General features: G+C 36.7%; 1 protein-coding gene across 7 annotated transcripts in view; it reads left to right on the top strand.

The window, feature by feature from the left end:
• patj (PATJ, crumbs cell polarity complex component) overlaps positions 1 to 19,637 on the top strand; it is a 114,893-nt gene that overhangs the window by 12,423 nt on the left and 82,833 nt on the right. For 6 of the 7 annotated variants that reach the window (XM_031900899.1, XM_012961550.3, XM_012961548.3 and 3 more), the window contains exons 6-12: positions 1,727 to 1,910; positions 2,866 to 2,994; positions 7,084 to 7,299; positions 8,873 to 8,969; positions 10,284 to 10,372; positions 15,866 to 16,007; positions 16,710 to 16,817. In XM_031900899.1, the coding sequence (XP_031756759.1) occupies positions 1,727 to 1,910; positions 2,866 to 2,994; positions 7,084 to 7,299; positions 8,873 to 8,969; positions 10,284 to 10,372; positions 15,866 to 16,007; positions 16,710 to 16,817 (965 nt within the window). The remainder of the gene's footprint in view (positions 1 to 1,726; positions 1,911 to 2,865; positions 2,995 to 7,083; positions 7,300 to 8,872; positions 8,970 to 10,283; positions 10,373 to 15,865; positions 16,008 to 16,709; positions 16,818 to 19,637) is intronic. The other variant, XM_012961547.3, reaches the window with a different exon arrangement.

The following is a 19,637-nucleotide window of genomic DNA, read 5'->3' as shown; positions in this document are numbered from 1 at the left end:
TGGGTCAAGTAAGGCCAGATCTTTTCAAACTGATCTCCCAGATGGTGTAACACTAATGTCACTGTTCAGCAAAAATATGAATAATAGGTGTAATTTTTTTTGTTTTCTTCAAAGTAAACTAATAAATATCTCTGCTAGATTCATTGTGTTCAACAGGTCCTTAAAGGGTCAGCATTACAGCAAAGGAAAGGGACCTAAAAGCATTTATATGTAGATTGACAAGCCTGCAAGAGTTAATCGGGTATTTGTCATGTAGGTACCCCTGCCATGCTCGGTCATACATTCTTACAAGTATATTTGGAATAATGGTAGATGCCTTTAGCATATGCTGTTGCCTTTTAATGATACATTGGGGTAGAGGCAACCCATGAGGGCTCACATGAAACTGGCAACCTCCCATACTTATATAAATATTATGCATTAACTATACATTCATAATACAGACCATCTACTTTAGACTGTCAGTAATACATTTTTGACTTGCTATTTATTTTGCATATAATTATTAAGTGTATTATTCTACACACTAATGTTTTCAGCTATCACCTTGTTGAGTGGTACTTTGACTATAAGGTTACATGAATTTTAGTACATACAAAACAGATACTGTCTTGAGCTGATAACAAATAAATATGCTGCAAAAGAAATCAGGGTTTAATTAAAGATATTTCTAGGTAGGAGTAGAAAGTAACAACTATTTATTTTTGGTGTTATTGGTCCTTTAAAATCAATATTATAATGCTTAATTTAGTGCTTTTAGGACTTGTATCTGAGAATCCTTTGTTTCCAAGGACGTAGGATCTATTTTAAATGGGCAGTATACCCCCAGTGGATAGGACTTATGCTGGAGATCCTTTTTGCCTGTTTAACCTTAAAACATATATTTCTTAAGCTAAACAGTGTAAACAGGGACACTGAAGCTTCTCAATGATTGTTTCTAGTTAGGTTGATAATTAGATTACCAGTGCACAGATAGCAGAAGTATGTTATGCATAGGAAATTATCTGTGCACTGTTAATCTAATTGCCTACTTTGCAAGAACCTAACCTAAAAAAAAGTTAAGCCACTGGATATTTACTAGAGTCTCCACTTGCATTTAGCTAATCAAGTTAATGTATATAAAGATTTTAAATACTTTAAAAACTAGGCAATCATGCAATACCATGCACCCAGGCAAAGTCCTGAGAAGTGTTAGGTGTCTTCTGACACCCCACTTTTTCAGACACATTGCCCAGTTTTTGCCAACAGACCTGGATATGTTTAATTGCAACAGCAGCTAACTTTACTCAGCGTCCACATATTTCAACTGAAAATAATACTGCTGGGACTGAAGTAACATTAGAAATAATTTGGGATATCTAATGTGCTGTATGCTACTTAAGAGCTATTATGGAGGAATGAAACCAACCCATGTAGCTGTCAGTGCAAGCTTATGATTACATGTGATTCTGACAGCAGCCATTTCTACACCCACTATAGATTTAATAGACCGCTGACGTGATGATGTAAGCATATAGGAAGTTCTCAGTGTATCAGGTTCAAAATAGGCCACTCCCATCCCTTCAAAACACTCATAGAGACAGAAGAAGAACTGATCTAGACCGCATGCTAAATCCTATTACTGAAAAAGGAATTAAGTCCAAATACTAGGTACCAGAAAAAATGATACAATCTGTGTGTTTATGTGACGCTTATTGAATGATTTACACATTCTGTGATTATACAGGGATGGACGGCTTAAAGAGAATGACCAGATTTTGGCTATTAACTATATACCACTGGATATGAGCGTATCCCACCAAGAGTCTATAGCAATGCTTCAACAGTCATCTGGATCCATACGATTAGTTGTTGCAAAAGCACCAGTTCTAAACAACTTCCAAGCATTAAGTAATAATCTTGATAACCAGGTATGATTTTTTTTTTTTATACCCTAGTGTATTTTATAGTGAACAGCTGACAAGTTTCAGACTGAGTAGACTGAGTTAGCAGTCCTTTATCTGTATATTGCATATTGTTTCACAATTTGTCCTTTACTCTGACACGATGTGCTCCCTGTGGAAATTTTACAGGAAGAATTCCATGTGCCTTACATTTCCTAAATCTCTATTATTATTTCATCCAGCCTTTTCATCCATCTTTTTCATTCTGAGACTTTTGCTAATCTTTCCCATTTCACTCAAACCAAGTATATTTTTTTTACTTTGTCCTTTTTTTCATAAGCTCTTTCATTTTTTTGGTCCTTATTTCCAGTCCCTAATCTCTGCCTATTCTTTCCATCTGTTTCTTCTCCTTTGGGTGTTTTTTGTTCTAGTCTATTATCTTTACTCCCTATTACTCTGATTTTCCCATTTGCAATTATTTTAGTGACAAAACTGATGCAGCATGCATGCTGGTTTAATAACAAAACCATTGAAATTTCTTCATTGGGTTGTTATTGAAGAAACTGAAGAATAGACCCAGCATGAACACTAAACTCTGTAACCTAGTTATGCAAGAGCCATATCAGAACTGGGCTAATCAGATCAGCATGACGGTGATGGGAAACCTCTGTGGCCATTGCACTGTAGATGTGGAGCATATGTAGATTTCAAGAATGAGCAATTAATAAAATAGAATACTGTTAATGGTACTCGCTCTAATGAAATCCATATGGAACAACCACAGGCATTGCCTCTGAGCCCTATAAGGCAGAACATTCACATAAAGCCTTTGTTTCTACTTTGCCTACATCACAATACTACAGTTAATGTTTTTCTGTTTCGTAGGGTTGCCTTGCTTGCTGCTTTTTAAGCATGAGGTAGCTGATGAATATTGTAGTTAAAATTCTTGAGAGTGAAATTTTTTTCTTTTTATGACCTGCAGATCCAATGGGGCCATGTGGAAGACATTGAACTCATTAATGATGGTTCAGGATTAGGCTTTGGGATCGTGGGCGGAAAAGCAAGTGGAGTAATTGTCAGAACAATTGTATCTGGGGGATTGGCTGATCGGGTAATTTATTTCTTATTCTATAAAATATAATGTACAACAACTAATTGAGGCTATATAAACACTGATTGCTGGAAGGGTCCTCATTTTACTAACCTAAACCTAAACAAAATTCTGAAACTTTACTTATTTTATAGAAATGACATAATGTTTATTAAAATGCTATATAAGTAATATTTATTGGTTGCCATAGTAAGAAAAGACTTACTTTTTTTTCCACTCAGGCTTAATGGGATTTTAATGACCAGACCATTATGGAATAACATCACAAAACTATTCATTATGAAACAAAGTTTGTTGAACAAAGCCTAGGATTAATAGTCTAGTACCTGTATTACCAATAGTTTAACAGCAATAAAAACAAATAAATTAAATCATATTTACAACAGTTACATTCATAGCACAATCGTTATTTGCTCTATTAATGTAAAATATTTATGTTGTGTTGCTTTATGTTGCTTATGTTTATTCATTATCAAATTCAAAAGGATCAAAATAATTTTTTGAGACTTTTTTTTTTTTTTAAAAAAGGTGCTTAATTTCTAACATGGTTTATAACAAGTTAAAGGGGAAAATAAAAAGATTGAGGAAATTGCTGTGATGCCGAATTAAAATAAAGCAGTTAAAGGGGATATATAACATACATTTTTACAGTGCACTAAACCATGTAAAATAATGTAAAATAGAAGTAAGTGCTTTTATTTGAATACCTTTGGGTTCAAATATGTCCATAACTGCTTGAAAACTGTGCTCTACCCAGACCTTATGCAAGCTTAAGGTTTAGACTCTTCAGTATGCGTCTGGGAACCGATGCAGCTCTCATATAATGACAGTTTTAGGAGGTAAAAAAAAATTTACAAATTTTGACATGGCCCCCTAGGAAACATAAAATCGGGGTTCTAAAGACATGCTCAAGGTTAGAGGGAATGGTTGATTTTCTTATTATTCTAGGCTTCACAGTCTGTCATCCAGATTAAAGGAGTTCTCTCAGGAGAAATAGTCACTGGCTAACTTTAGATTGATTTTATTTACATGGTACCAGATCATAAAGGAAAACTAAAGCATAACTAAAGAAGTAGACTGGAAATGTTGTACATTACAGTATGTTTTAAGCTTTTGTACTAACCCAAGGCAACCACCCTTTAGCAGTGAAGATCTGTGCCATTATAGTTGCCCCCAGTAGCGCCCTATTGTCTTTTCTGCTGATTAACTGCACATGCTCTGTGCTGCTGTCAGTTACTGAGTTTAGGGATCCACTCACAATATACTGTATATATAGAATATACATGTCAAAATATAAGGCTGATTAGTAATTAATACAGATAATTGCTACATTGAAGCTCAGAAACCAGTGCAACTAGCATCAGAATTAAATAATCAGCCCTGTCGTATCAGCTTTTATGACAGGCCAACCTCATTTTATGCTTGATAATTTGAGACAAACCCTCAGCTCGGTTTTTTAACAGCAGCACAGAGCAGGTAGGCAGATAGGAAGCTACTTCGACTACTGTAAAGACGTATATCATTACTACTATCGAGATGCTGAAACTTTAGGCTGGTACAGTCAGTAAAACATGGCATTTCATCGGGTTTAGTTCTCCTTTAAGTCACTCTAATTGGAAGTCATGTCACTGAATTTGGCTAATTCTTTAACTTATGCCCACTAAGGGACATATGTAATGTAAAACCTTTTAAGGATTTGGTGGTTTCTACATCAGACAGTTGTGGCAGTGGGTACAGGTATGGGATCCCTTATCCAGAAACCCCTTATCCATAAAGTTCCAAATTACGGAAAGGCCATCTCCCATAGACTCCATTATAAGCAAATTTCTAATTTTTAAAAATGATTTCCTTTTTCTCTGTAATAATAAAACAGTACCTTGTACTTGATCCCAATTAAGATATAATTAATCCTTATTGGAGGCAGAACAGTCCTATTGGGTTTATTCAATATTTAAATGATTTTAAGTAGACTTAAGTTATGGAAATCCAAATTACGGAAAGATTTCTTATCCGGAAAACCCCAGGTCCCGAGCATTCTGGATTACAGGTCCCATACCTGTAGTTATTGGCTGTTACAGAGAAATACCATCCTTTTGCCAAAGGTGCTTGACTTGGAAATGTTTTTTTTCTATCCAATGGGAACTGACTTCACTCTGTCTGGAGGCTCCCGGTCGTTCCTATTCACTTATATGCTTGTGTAGATGTGAACTATAACCTTAAGCTTAAACTTAAAATTAATGGTTTCTTATAATAAGCCAAACGCTCACCAAATTAGACTACAGGTCCGGGTGCTTATGCCCCGAACCTCTCGCTCTGTAGATATTCAGTCTTCATATACAGTGGTGTGAAAAACTATTTGCCCCCTTCCTGATTTCTTATTCTTTTGCATGTTTGTCACACTTAAATATGTCTGCTCATCAAAAACCGTTAACTATTAGTCAAAGATAACATAATTGAACACAAAATGCAGTTTTTAAATGAAGGTTTACGTTATTAAGGGAGAAAAAAAACTCCAAATCTACATGGCCCTGTGTGAAAAAGTGATTGCCCCCCTTGTTAAAAAATAACTTAACTGTGGTTTATCAATTTCAATTTTCAATTTCAATATCAATTTCTGTAGTCACCCCCAGGCCTGATTACTGCCACACCTGTTTCAATCAAGAAATCACTTAAATAGGAGCTACCTGACACAGAGAAGTAGACCAAAAGCACCTCAAAAGCTAGACTTCATGCCAAGATCCAAAGAAATTGAGGAACAAATGAGAACAAAAGTAATTGAGATCTATCAGTCTGGTAAAGGTTATAAAGCCATTTCTAAAGCTTTGGGACTCCAGCGAACCACAGTGAGAGCCATTATCCACAAATGGCAAAAACATGGAACAGTGGTGAACCTTCCCAGGAGTGGGCGGCCGGCCAAAATTACCCCAAGAGCGCAGAGACAACTCATCCGAGAGGCCACAAAAGACCCCAGGACAACATCTAAAGAACTGCAGGCCTCACTTGCCTCAATTAAGGTCAGTGTTCACGACTCCACCATAAGAAAGAGACTGGGCAAAAACGGCCTGCATGGCAGATTTCCAAGGCGCAAACCACTTTTAAGCAAAAAGAACATTATGGCTCGTCTCAATTTTGCTAAAAAAACATCTCAATGATTGCCAAGACTTTTGGGAAAATACCTTGTGGACCGACGAGACAAAAGTTGAACTTTTTGGAAGGTGCGTGTCCCGTTACATCTGGCGTAAAAGTAACACAGCATTTCAGAAAAAGAACATCATACCAACAGTAAAATATGGTGGTGGTAATGTGAAGACTTTGGAGTGGCCTAGTCAAAGTCCTGACCTGAATCCTATTGAGATGTTGTGGCATGACCTTAAAAAGGCGGTTCATGCTAGAAAACCCTCAAATAAAGCTGAATTACAACAATTCTGCAAAGATGAGTTGGCCAAAATTCCTCCAGAGCGCTGTAAAAGACTCGTTGCAAGTTATCGCAAACGCTTGATTGCAGTTATTGCTGCTAAGGGTGGCCCAACCAGTTATTAGGTTCAGGGGGAAATTACTTTTTCACACAGGGCCATGTAGGTTTGGATTTTTTTCTCCCTAAATAATAAAAACCCTCATTTAAAAACTGCATTTTGTGTTTACTTGTGTTATCTTTGACTAATAGTTAAATGTGTTTGATGATCAGAAACCTTTTGTGTGACAAACATGCAAAAGAATAAGAAATCAGGAAGGGGGCAAATAGTTTTTCACACCACTGTAAGTGTAATTAGTATACTACATTCAGTTGTGAAGGTTAGATATACACTCACCGCTTCCTCTCAGTGGCTCGGGATCAATGCCCCAGACCCGCAGCAAGGGAAAACACGACCTCAAATCAGGTGTAGAAACATCACCGGCATGCACTCAACGGACTCCAGGACAGCGGTTGTAAAACTTCAAAAAGGCTTTATTCAAAGATCCAGACCTAATGGGAACTGACTGCCACATAGATTAAAAGCTCTTTTGTACAATTGACCTTGTTGTTATGCATGGACTGAATAAAAACTGCTGTTTGTGCATCTTATGATGTTTTAATTCACTCACCTACAGGATGGGAGATTAAAGACAGGAGACCATATTTTGCAAATAGGAGACACTAATGTCCAAGGAATGGCAAGTGATCAGGTTGCTCAGGTTCTGAGAAACTGTGGAAATTCAGTTAAAATGGTAGTGGCTAGAGATCCTATAGAACGCCCCTCAAAGCCTCCAGCACCAGCAACTCTGCCAGTGGGTGCCTTGCCTCCTAAAGATGTTAAGGGTGATAATGTAAGTACCAAAGTTGAAATGTACACTTTTTTTTTATTTAAATTCTATACTATGGGGGAGATTTACTAAGGCACGAACACTTTGCGTTTTTTTGTAACGATCTGTATTTTTGCGACTTTTTCATCGCCGTCGCAACTTTTTCATATTTTCCGTGACTATTTTGTCGCTGTTGCAACTTTTTTGTATATTTTTCGGGATTTTTTTGTTGCCGTCGCGAAAAAATTGCATTGTTGCGCAGAGTACAAAAGTTTCTGATTCATTCAAGCTTCAGTATCGTGACTTTCCTTGGGCCAGGTTGGAGCTGCTGAGTGCCATTTATTCCTCTCGCCAATACGATAAAGTCATGACGGCGGCGAAATAGTCGCACAAAATACGATAAAGTCACGACGGCGACGAAAAAGTCGCGAGAAATACGAAACAGTTGTGACGGCGACGAAAAAGACGCTAAATTTTTCGTTTCCAATCCGAATTTTTGCTATTCGGGATTCGAATTCGTGCTTTGGTAAATCTGCCCCTATGTGTTTTATTCTTATGTACTGGATTGGTAAAAAAAAACTAGGTAATGAGTTTGTAGCAGAAGATAACATTTGTGTGGATAAAAAATTAAATATTGGGTAGACGAATCTCATCTCTGGTAAGAAGTCCATCTTGCTAAGCCTTGTTGTGTTATTTATTGGTCCGTTTGCCATGTGCTGGACCCTAGTTTTTTAATGTATTACCTGGAACTGTGATGGTAGGAATGAAAAGATGATAGTGCCTCAAAAAAGGGCAGGATTTAAATAATTGATGTTGACTTTCTGAATGTCTGTATGTATTAGAAATAAAGAATGTACTACCTACTTGGAAAGTGACATATTGTTTAAATATACAGAGTGTATGTATTAGAAATAAAGAATGTACTACCTACTTGGAAAGGGACATATTGTTTAAATATACAGAGTGCTTTCTATGTAACATATAAAAATATGCACACCTACATATTGGGGCCACTTTATCAGTCCTTTTTCGGTCAGTAATAAACACTATATGCCTCCTTTAAAATATAATGTATTTTATATATGGTATAAAATCACTAAGCTTGAAGTCTTGAGACATTTTTACTGTCATCAAACTCCTTTATGGATTCATCTTAATACCAAATAATCTACAGATCAGTACTTAATCAGAACCCTACTTTACAAAAAATGCCTTTATATTTGGGAAGAAAATTGCCTTGTTCTGTTATCCAGGGTTTTCAATTTATATGGCTTTTAAGGATTCAGATTTGGTTTGGTTTGACATTGAGTAGTCATTCAGTCCAGATCCTGCAAAAAGTGCTGGGGTTCAGCTAAATCCTAAACCAAACTGAAATAGTGAAAGCATGGAATTAGAAAGAACAATAGTTTCTAATAGAATCTACTTGGAGAAAAAACAGTTTATAATTGTATATACATTGTATGCCCAGATTCAGTGCCAACATCAATTCTGCAGCAAAATATAAGTGCAAAGTAGCCCATTAAAATAACTAATGCTATTTAAATGATAAAGTTTTTAAACATGTTATGAAAGTTTTTTTTTTTTTTTTTTTTTCTAGGAAAATACTGATAATGTATATGACATTAAACTTACAAAAAAAGAAGGACAGAGTCTTGGCATAACAGTAGTTGGATATACTGGCGCATTCAATGGTGGTGAGTTTCTGGTTTAAAAATGTCTCTTCCCCAAACAGGGTTTATTTGAGAAAACTAATATCCAAAATGTCTTCAGATCTGTGAAGAAACCTCTGCTATTGACTATCCATTGCATTATAGTTTTTTTTTTAAGGAACTAGTAAAGGAATAATCTGGTGTTATTGCCAAAACCTGATAGATCATGCCACAGTATATTGTTTGAAGCCGCGTTTTGTATGATTGATAGGTATGTGTGGTGGTCTACAGATCCCGACTACGGATATTATTTTGTTTATGTGTTGTCAGGGTGAAAATTTAATTTGCCAGTTCACTCTGTTTGCAGATGAGGAGCAGCTCCTCTAGGTTTCTGCTGTTCTGATTTGATTTGCTTGTTTGCCTGATGGATTGCAAAAGTAGAAAGGTGGCCTTACTGTGTATGGGCCCCTTGTATGTTCTCTGATCATTTGGCTTGCAGGCTAATGGTTCAGCTAGTGTATGTAATCGGCCCTTGTATGGCTGCCTTTTTGTGACAGGATTTATACTATAAAGCCCATTGGGCTTCCTCCCTTACAATTTGACGGATCTTGATTACTAGTTTTAATACAGCAGCATGTTCAGCCAAAGTGAATACCTCTGCAGATATTCAAAAATTTCCAGTACTGTGATACTACCCATTACAGTGTTTTACTGTATTAAACGAATTTGGAGCAGCCGCTTGCCTACTACCCAAACACCTACCGTGGCACTAAATTGACTCAGGTTCTAAATACTGCATTTTATTAATGGCTCAAAACCAATGAATGTGCCTAAAACAACAAGCATTTACTTCAGCATGTTACCAGCAGAATTTTTAGATTACTGTCTTAATTAAAATGTGAGCCTAGTAAATGAATCTAGAGGAATCTGAAGGCATGACACCCAGGTAAAGAAGTCACATGTGTGGGCCTATATTTTTAATAGGTGGGGTTTTAACGCCTTTAATAAAATTAAAATTCAGTCCATATGATTAGATGTGTTCAGTTTTTTCCTTTATAATTTGCAGTAGCTCTTTAAAATCTGGTAACAGCAGTAGGTATGCAATATATGAAGCCATAATTAGAAGAATACAGATTCCTCCGCTTTTCACCCTAGCATCAAAGCTCTCCATTTTTCCTTGATGCACAAGAGTGTACAGGAAAATCAACATTAATGTTCTCTGTTCCAAGGCTTATTCTTTTGTCTACATTCAGTTTATGATGCCTATATTGCTATTACATTCTCATTTACTTAGCCTACGTTGTTCCTGGGCTTAGTGATACCTTCAGCTTACATAAACACCACATCTTTATTTGACAGGTTCTTCAGGAATTTATGTCAAAAGCATAATACCAGGTAGTGCTGCTGATCAAAGTGGATGCATTCAAGTTCAAGACCGAATCATAGCTGTAAGTAAATTTGAGATTTGAAAGTCTGAAGTAAATGCATAGTTTTAGAGTGTCAGTCCTGTCAACCCTTCAAGATTTTTCAGGACTCGCGAATATGACCATGGGCATGATAAATCACCTAGATTTGGTTTCCATGGTTTTAACTAGTGATGGGTTATCTTTTTAAGCAATGCCTTTTTGTGCATGTTTTCCTCTATTTGCTTGCCTAGCTATCCCTCAGAAAAGGAAGTGATACCTTTAACAGGCTTTGTTAAATTCTATAGGAAACTGGAATTCAGAGGATGAACCTTTTTTTTGTGTGTCTAAGCTTATCTGGGACATAATGCGAGCAACAATATTGCCAAAAAGGGACATTTCCCAGAAGAGAGTAGTAAAGTGTAAATCAAACCACCTGTATAACCAAAATAAATTCAGAGCAAATAGCAAATTATAGTCCCAATTAGTGTAAGGACAAAGGATGGTCATCGAACCACAGACAGAATAGAAAGACACATGGGGCATTGGAATCCACGGTTGTTCCAAATCACAGTGTGCGGCATAAAAAATAAAAATAACCCTGACACCTTCTTAGTCAATCAAAAAAGTCCATATCTCGCTGGACAACACCTTGGTTTATGATATGAAGCTGTATAAGAGGTACTGTATATACTCTAGTATAAGCCTAGTTTTTCAGCACCAAAAATGTGCTGAAAAAGTCACCCTCGGCTTATACTCGAGTCAGGTGCCATGGGTCCCTCTAGACTAGCACCCTCTGTCCTTTGTGTGCAAATTAGGCCACCCACAACCAGACCCTCCAGTGCCCTGGCCTAGGCTCCCACTAGCAATACTTATTTCCCCTTACATCTCCTCAGGGACCGGGTCTGCTGCCAGTTTGCCAATGTGCAATGAGCGTGGGGTAGTACTCATATTGTTTTTGTTGATCCTCTTCTCCGCTTACAGAGCTAGTTTAACTGTTTTTCTTTTAAATAAATATTGAAAAACATATACCCCACTGATGCCTCAATTAATGTAATTTTATTGGTATTTATTTTGATTATTGAAACTTAGCAGTAGCGGCTACATTACCCACGCTAGGTTTATACTCGAGTCAATACGTTTTTCCAGTTTTCTTAGATAAAATTAGGTACCTCGGCTTATATTCGGATCGGCTTATACTCGAGTATATACGGTATTTCTCATAACTAAACTGACTCTCCATAGATTGTGTGGTAGGAAAGGGACAAATGTAAAGCATTTTGGTGCAAAAAGTAAAAAACTATGACTGTGAAAGATGGGGACTCTGATGTTATTGTGTAAGATGTTAAATCTAACATCTAAATAGGTTTAACTTGAAATTACTTTTCCATTGCAGTTGGATGGTATAGAACTTTCGCAGTTATTTGGCTACATGTTTAACATTTAATCACCACAATTGGAACTTCCTTTTAACAAAGAATTGTTTGTGTATATATTTTTTTCTAACCCTTTTATGTACTGAAAAAAATGTAATTTATGGTGCCAAGACCAAAGTACCAGCAAAAGCTAACTCTGCTTTATTTGTAGTTGTGGACTGTAAGAATGAAAACTTTCTGAAATAGCGGGGGAGGTGGAGCAACTTATAGGTCTAGATAGATGCTACTCTGCTGAACTCTGAGACAATGAGCCATAAACTAATATTTAGCAGCAAAGATCCAAATGGAGCAGCAAACCTGAGACAACAGGTTCAGATGCTAGATCTGAAAGAATATGGTTCCTAAAAATACAAATAAGTAAACATCACAGCAGGTAAAGGCTTTCTTTACTTCCTAATTCACTACACAAGTGTCACAGGATGCCATCTTAGATCAGCAGCATGAAGCAAGAGAAGAGGGAGTGGACTTAGCACCAGCTAAAGACATAAAGCGCATGATGCTAGATCTGAAACAAACATTACCAACAGATTTTAAGCAACTTTCTAATGAAATATTGAAGGAAATCCAAGAGTTAGGAGAATGCACTGAGCGTATTGAAACCAAAATGGGGGGAATATGCTGAGACCAACGAGCTAGCTGACCAACAGGCAAGTTAGAAAAGGAGGTTGAGCGTCTTATAAACAGTGGCTGACCTCAAAAACCGTTCCCGTAGGAATAATTTAAAACTACAGGTCATCCCGGGGACAGTGTAACTGCATGATTTGGAAAGCTATCTCACTGAACTGTTGGAGACGGTACTACCAAATGCACCTTCAGTAGACCTAACTATAGATAGGATTCATAGGGTCCCAAAACCAAGATCGGCACCAGACACAGCTCCCAGGAACGTACTAGTTAAGATTCATTTCTTCCTTGTAAAAGAAAACCTATTACAAGTGGCACTCAATAAAAAATAATAATTGCCCAAATATGCAGAACTAGAAATATACATAGATATTTCACAAGCTACTCTAATCAAAAGAAGAACGTATGCCGAAATGCCATGCAACTCCGACAGGGCAGGGAACCATATCGATGGGGGTTCCTGGTAAAGTTAATGGTCCTCAAGAATGGCACAACAGTTGCCTTCATCTCTCCGGAAGAAGAGGCTAAAGCATCATTATTGCAAACACCATCTCTGTGTAAGCTCCCTAGAGAGTGGCATATACCTTGACTGAAAATTGCAAATAATAAGATTGATCTTGCAAAGGATTGTCTTTGGATATAAGAAGTAACTCAGGTCATACGAAAAATTTTATTTCTATTTCTAATCTCCCCCCTGCTACTGTATATCCTAAATCCAAGATGGATGTGTTATTTTACCAGGAAACCCAACGCTTACCCCAAAACAAAATCTGTATGTGATAATGGGAATGAACTCCAATTCATATCTAAAACATTAACAAGGGAGATGTATTGTGCTGGGAGATTTTAATTACATTATGGATCCTACTCAAGACATAAACAGAACAGCCACGATACCTATGACCAAACAGCAGGCAAGGGCAGCCCAAAAGACAAGGGATCTCTTTCATAAATTAGCGAAACACCCGGTCCATAAGGAATATACCTAGTGCGCCCAGGGGAAAAATAGGTATTCAAGAATAGATGATATATTCACTGATCGGCAAACCACAGCATTAGTAACAAAAGCATGGATAGGAATCTAAACCTGGTAGGACCACACTCTGCTAGGTATAGGTACATGTTACCCTGGAAAATGATTGCCTTCTATCACACATCGATAATCAAAATCAGTTAAAGCAAAATATAATAGAGTACTTCAAAAATAATGAAATTGATGAACTAGGACCACAAATAGCATGGCTAGCACATGAGGCAATCTATAGCTATGGCTAAAAGAAAATGCAAGAAAAAGTAAAAACAGCAAATTAATCTGGAACAAAAAATAAAGAAAATTCAAAATAAAAAAAAGGGAATTAAATAAATTTCTTGTAAGTAACAGAATACTGGCTAATAGTGATGAGTGAATCTGTCCCGTTTCCCTTCGCCGGAAAATTTGTGAATCTTTCAAAAGATTCACAAAACGGTGAAAATGTTGCATGTCAAAAAAAAATTTGACGCCCATGACTATTTATTTTGACGCGCAACTATTCTTTTGATGCCCGTAACTATTCTTTTGATGCCTGCAACAAATTTCTTTTTGACGTCCCCGACTATTCTTTTGACGCGGGTGACAATTTTTGGATGTGGGCGAATTTTTCCGCTGCAAATTTAGTCATCCATTTCGCAAAGCAATCCGCTAATGGCGAAACGTGGAAATTCGCCGCAAATCCATGCCCATCACTACTGGCTAAAGCTGTTAAAACAAATCTTTTATATTAAAAGCAACAAGGCTGATAAACTTCTAGCATCACATCTAAGAAACAAACAGGCTCAGACTAGAATCCCCTACATTTTAGATCAGAACGTAAAAATAAAAGATTCTTAGAAAATTGTGAATCATTTTGCTAACTACTACACCCATTTATATAATTTAACTACAATTAAAGATGAACCAAAACCTGCAAGAGGCTGTCTCCCAATATTTGGCCTCTATAAATCTTCCACAGCCTACACCCTTAAAGGAAACTCTCAGTCTTTACTCAGCACCATCAGCCAAGGTAAACGCATCAGGGATCCTGTCGAGTGCCTTCACAAACGGAACCAGACAGGGTTGCCCCTATCTTTGCGTATCTTGGCTCTTATGACTGAACCTTTAGCCTGTAAAATATGTACTAATGATGATATTACAGGAATGCCAACACAAGTTGTCCCTCAGACCATAGGACCCTTTTCAGACAACATAATACTTTTACTTAGCAACTCTCGCACATCAACCTGCTGATTGAATTGGAATTGGTTTTATCAAACTTTGTGATATAAAATAAATTCAAGTAAAACACAAGCCTTACCAGTAAATATACCCATATCTGAATTACAACACCTTAAGGAAAACTTCCCATTTGAATGGCAAGGACATACAATTTAATACCTGGGGATCAAACGCACAAAGAATCCAGATTTGTTGTTTAAAGCTAAATATATACCTTTGCTGAAAACTGTCCAAAACAAATACCAAAAATGGTGTAGGGAAGGGTAAAAGGTATTCTTTCAGACACCTACCACTTTTTACTTGAAATGCTGCAAGAGTGCAAATACCCATATATGATGAAATGGAAACAGGACCTACAAATAACACACAGGAGCAATTGCAAGAAATAACCTGTTCAGTTACAGGGGCTACAAGATATACTAATGATATTGAAACATACAAAAAAGTCTTGCTTAGATGGCATTTAATGCCAGATAAATTTAATAGAATAACCAGCACTTACTCTTTGCTGGAGAGGATGCAAACAATGAGGCAATCTAGATCATATGTGGTGGGCATGCCCACGTCCTGCTGAGCTGTGGAAACAAGTCTCCAAAAGATAAACAAGGATAGTATACTTTCCAGAGCAAATACCGAAACAATATAAAATTCTTATTTCATGTAATTAATGCAACTATAACAGAAATAGTGAGAAGATTGAAATCAGGACGCCCCTATGGAATACAACAAATACACGTAACAGATGTAAAAGCTACAATGGAAAAAAATGGCAGCAAGAAATGAGAATAGATTCAAAATATATGACAAGATCTGGACTGGTCTGGAATACAAACCATACTAATACATCAACATCTATCATCGAAAAAGCAATACAGCCCTAATACCAAAATTGAAATCTGTTTTACCAGTTTGATTAAGGGAATAACAGACCTGCTGATCAGTTAGTCAGTTAATATTTTAATCAATATATTTTGATCTATGTTATTGTAAAAAGTATAAAATATTTCCAAGTACTCAAAATCTGGAAGGTATAAGAAACATTCTGAACCCTCCCTTGGTTGGGCCAAGAATATACATAAACAATTTATATTACAGCAAATAATAGACACAGGAAATGCATAAATGCAATTGTAATCTGTAATTTATTTGCAAACTTTAATAAAGAAGTTATAAAAAAAAAAACAATAAAAAAAACCAACTTTCTGACCATAATTATTATTTTTCCAGGTTGATGGTGTAAACATTCAAGATTACTCGAATCAAGATGTGGTTGCAGCATTACGCAATACTGGGCAAACTGTCCACCTCACATTGTCCAGGAGCAAAGAACTTCTTGAACTTGTTGCCACAGAAAGATCCCTTGTTAGAGGTGCCATTTTATAGATACATATATATGATATAGGATCTATCATCCAGAATGCTTGGGGCCAGGGGAGTTACAGATAAGGAATCTTTCTGAAATTTAAACCAGCATACTCTAAGTAAACAATACGCTGTGCTAAATAATATGTTCATGTAATGTTAACATATCTCTAGATTTTTTTTTTATTTTACTTTAATATTTTTAATGTATTATAAAAAATAACAAGATATTAAAATAGATTTAGGAAAAACAACGTTGAATATAATGTACTGACTGGCTCTGCGCTTTTGGGTTCTTTGTACAAATTAGCAAATATTAAACAAATATGTTACTACTAGGCGTCAAATTACTTGAGCAATTATACAAGAAACCCTGCACCTAAAAGTTGCCACACTTCTTATTTAAAACCCTGCTTGAGTTCCATAACTTAGGGTTTCCTTTATGATTACCCAAGAATTCAGGCTTAAACAATCTTAAATCTTGACATGAGTTAAAGGTAATTCCAACTATGTTGATTCTCAAATTGTTGCTTAAAGCACATAGTTGTCAATACACTGTTGTTCATGGCAAGCAGTGTGAAAATCCAGTGCCTATACATGAATCCACTGGTGCTACAGGAAATATAGTTATGTGAGTGATATTAGTAATAATATGTAGACCAAACCATACATAGAAAAGAAGCTAGCTAACTTTATTTTTTTTTACCAGCAGTGCCAGGACTTCCGTCTGACCCACCAGTGCCTGAAATAAACAAGTCTTCTGCTAATGAAGAAAACCAGGAACAAGTTGATAACTACAAAAATGAGATGATAACAGGTAATGTAATTAGTAAGCGCTAATTAAACGATTAGTCCTAGTAATATAGAGACTCAAGCATCTGTTTGCCTGTTTTGGTTTCTGACATGAGCATTCAGAAATAAGACATTCAGATATTCTTAAAAAAATCTCACGAGGTTTTAGATGGTGAGTTTTTTTTGTTCAAAACCCACATGAATAGAAAATCAAAATGCTTGTTTTTTTGTTTTTTTTTGTTTAAACCCGTTTGGCCAAAGCAGTATGCCAAAGCAATCGATGGCAGAAAATGCGACTTACTCACGGATTCTGTAATCTTTTGCCTGAACCCAGACAGTGTAAGCTTTCCAAATCTGCTCCTTAGAGGCAAATAATACCATAAATACACAAGTAACGGATAGATGACACAGAAAGTCCTTTGCAAAAGTATTTAGAATCTTGACCCTATTCTCTTATACTGAATGATAATTATATTTCAGAGCACTACAATTTTTTTTGAAGGGATAGTTCACTTTTTGTAGACATTCGGTGATATTCGCAGACAATTTGCAATTGGTCTTCATTTTTTATTTTATGTGTTTTTAATTCAGATTTTTGTTCAGCAGCTCTCTAGTTTGGAATTTACCCAAGCTTGAATGAGAGACTGCAGTTTTTTTGGCAGCCAGGATCAATGACCTCCATTTGAGAACTGGAAAGAGGCAGAAGAAGACAAATAAAGCAAAAACTATAAAAAAAAATTAACACCAGCTGAAAAGTTACTAAGAATAGGCCATTCTCTAACATAATAAAAGTTTAAAGAGGTAGTTCACCTATGAGTTAACTTTAATTATGATGTAGAGAGTCATAGTAACATAGTAAGTTGGGTTGAAAAAAGACATACGTCCATCACGTTCAACCATAATGACTATATATAACCTGCCTAACTACTAGTTGATCCAGAGGAAGGCAAAACCCCATCTGAAGCCTCTCTAATTTGCCGCAGAGGGGAAAAAATTCCTTCCTGACTCTAAGATGGCAAACGGAACAGTCCCTGGATCAACTCGTACTAAGAGCTATCTTCCCTCACTTGCTAAGAATCCATCCAGCCCCTTCTTAAAGCTATATAATGTATCAGCCAGCACGACTGATTCGGGGAGGGAATTCCACAACTTTGCAGCTCTCACAGTAAAAAATCCTTTCCGAATATTTAAATGGAACCTCCCTTCTATTTTACTTTTCAAAATTTGTGAATTTTTTATGTGCGTTCCACAACACACCAACTCCTATTCCAAAAAGCTTCTTCAGCAATGTTGACCGTTATATGGGTGTTTATAAGGGAGTCTAAAGCTCTAAGGATGGAAGAGATTTGTTTATACAGAACTCAGGATCTCTATTTCAACAGACTATTCAAATTTCATTGAATAAAAAATTGAGTACATTGCTTTAAAATAAAATTTATTATATTTTTTTTAAAATTAAATTTAAGGGATAGAACCAACATGTATGGAGGTGTAGATTGCCCCTTATAGGAGAAGGAAAGGCTAATAAAGAGTTATTCTCAAGCTGCAGGCATACCTTCAGTTGTCTCAATAGTGCCCTTAAGTCTCCCCATATTTCACCTGTTCAGATGATCAGAAGCCAAACAGGAAGAAAAAATGCTGAGCTGTGTAAAAAAAAGTTCCCATAATGCCTCGCTCCTGCACAGACACCCAGACCAAGTGAACATGCTCAGTTAGTAAGACTATGTGGGAGATTTATCAATCCACGAATGCTCCTAATGTGTTTTTTTCGTACTGATCGTTATTTTTGCGACAATTTCGTTGCTGTCGCGACTTTTTCGTATCTTTCTCGAATTTTTCGTGCCCGTTTGCCGAGTACGAAAGTTTCGGATTCATTCAAGCTTCGGTATCGTGACTTTCCTTGGGCCAGGTTGGAGCTGCAGAGTGCCATTGAGTCCTATGGGAGGCTTCCAAAATCATGCACAGAAGGATCAAAGTCGGAAAGGTTTTGCCGCCGTTTACGATCGTTCAATACGGAAAAGTCGCGATGGCGCAGAAAAATTTGCGTAAGATACGAAAAAGTCGCGACGGTGACAAAAAAGTCACGATCTTCAGAAATTATTGTATCCAATCCGAATTTTTCCAATTTGTTATTCAAACTCATGTTTTAATGAATCTGCCCCTATGAGTCAGCTTCCTGCTGATTGTCTCAGATCCACATTCCTAAGTGGGGGGAGCAGGATAGAGGAGACAGCAGAGAGCTGGGTGTCTCTGGTACATGAATTACAGACACAAAAAATCTTTTCACAGAGAAGTCAGTGCAGCATTTCTGTGAGTGCTTATGTCTGTATTTACATAGACCTTTCTAAAAGGGTTACTTAGCTTTTACCTTCTTTCTCCTTTAAAAAGCTACAGATTGTTTATTGATGGAAAGAAACACTTGTGACCCACTGAATACTTTTCCTATTTTCTTATGTTGCTATTTGAAACATGTATTTTGTTTCTTAATTTAATTCATTTTCAGGGTTTATGTCATCTGCCAGCCTCACAACCCTGAATCCTGCTCCCTGCTCTATTTCCCCCAAAACGCTCCCTACCCTTTGATATAGACTATTCTCCCCCAGCCCCATAGGGAAACCTGCACTCCCCACAACTTTTCTACACTAATTCCTACTAATTCTCCCTCTCTTCTTAAAAGAAGTGAGAGAGAAAAAGAACAGAAGCTTTTCCAGGGTAAAATGGAAAATTGATGTGCCTTAACCAAAATAATTCCCAGAAACCTTTATCGGGCAATTCCTGAAATTTACAGTAAAATTGGACAATATTTTCCACTTCTGTTCAATAAATTTGCACTTCTGTGAAAAAA

The sequence above is a fragment of the Xenopus tropicalis genome, chromosome 4 (genome assembly GCF_000004195.4).
Source record: "Xenopus tropicalis strain Nigerian chromosome 4, UCB_Xtro_10.0, whole genome shotgun sequence".
NCBI classification, from domain to species: domain Eukaryota; kingdom Metazoa; phylum Chordata; class Amphibia; order Anura; family Pipidae; genus Xenopus; species Xenopus tropicalis.
This window is presented reverse-complemented; position numbering and strand designations above follow the sequence as displayed.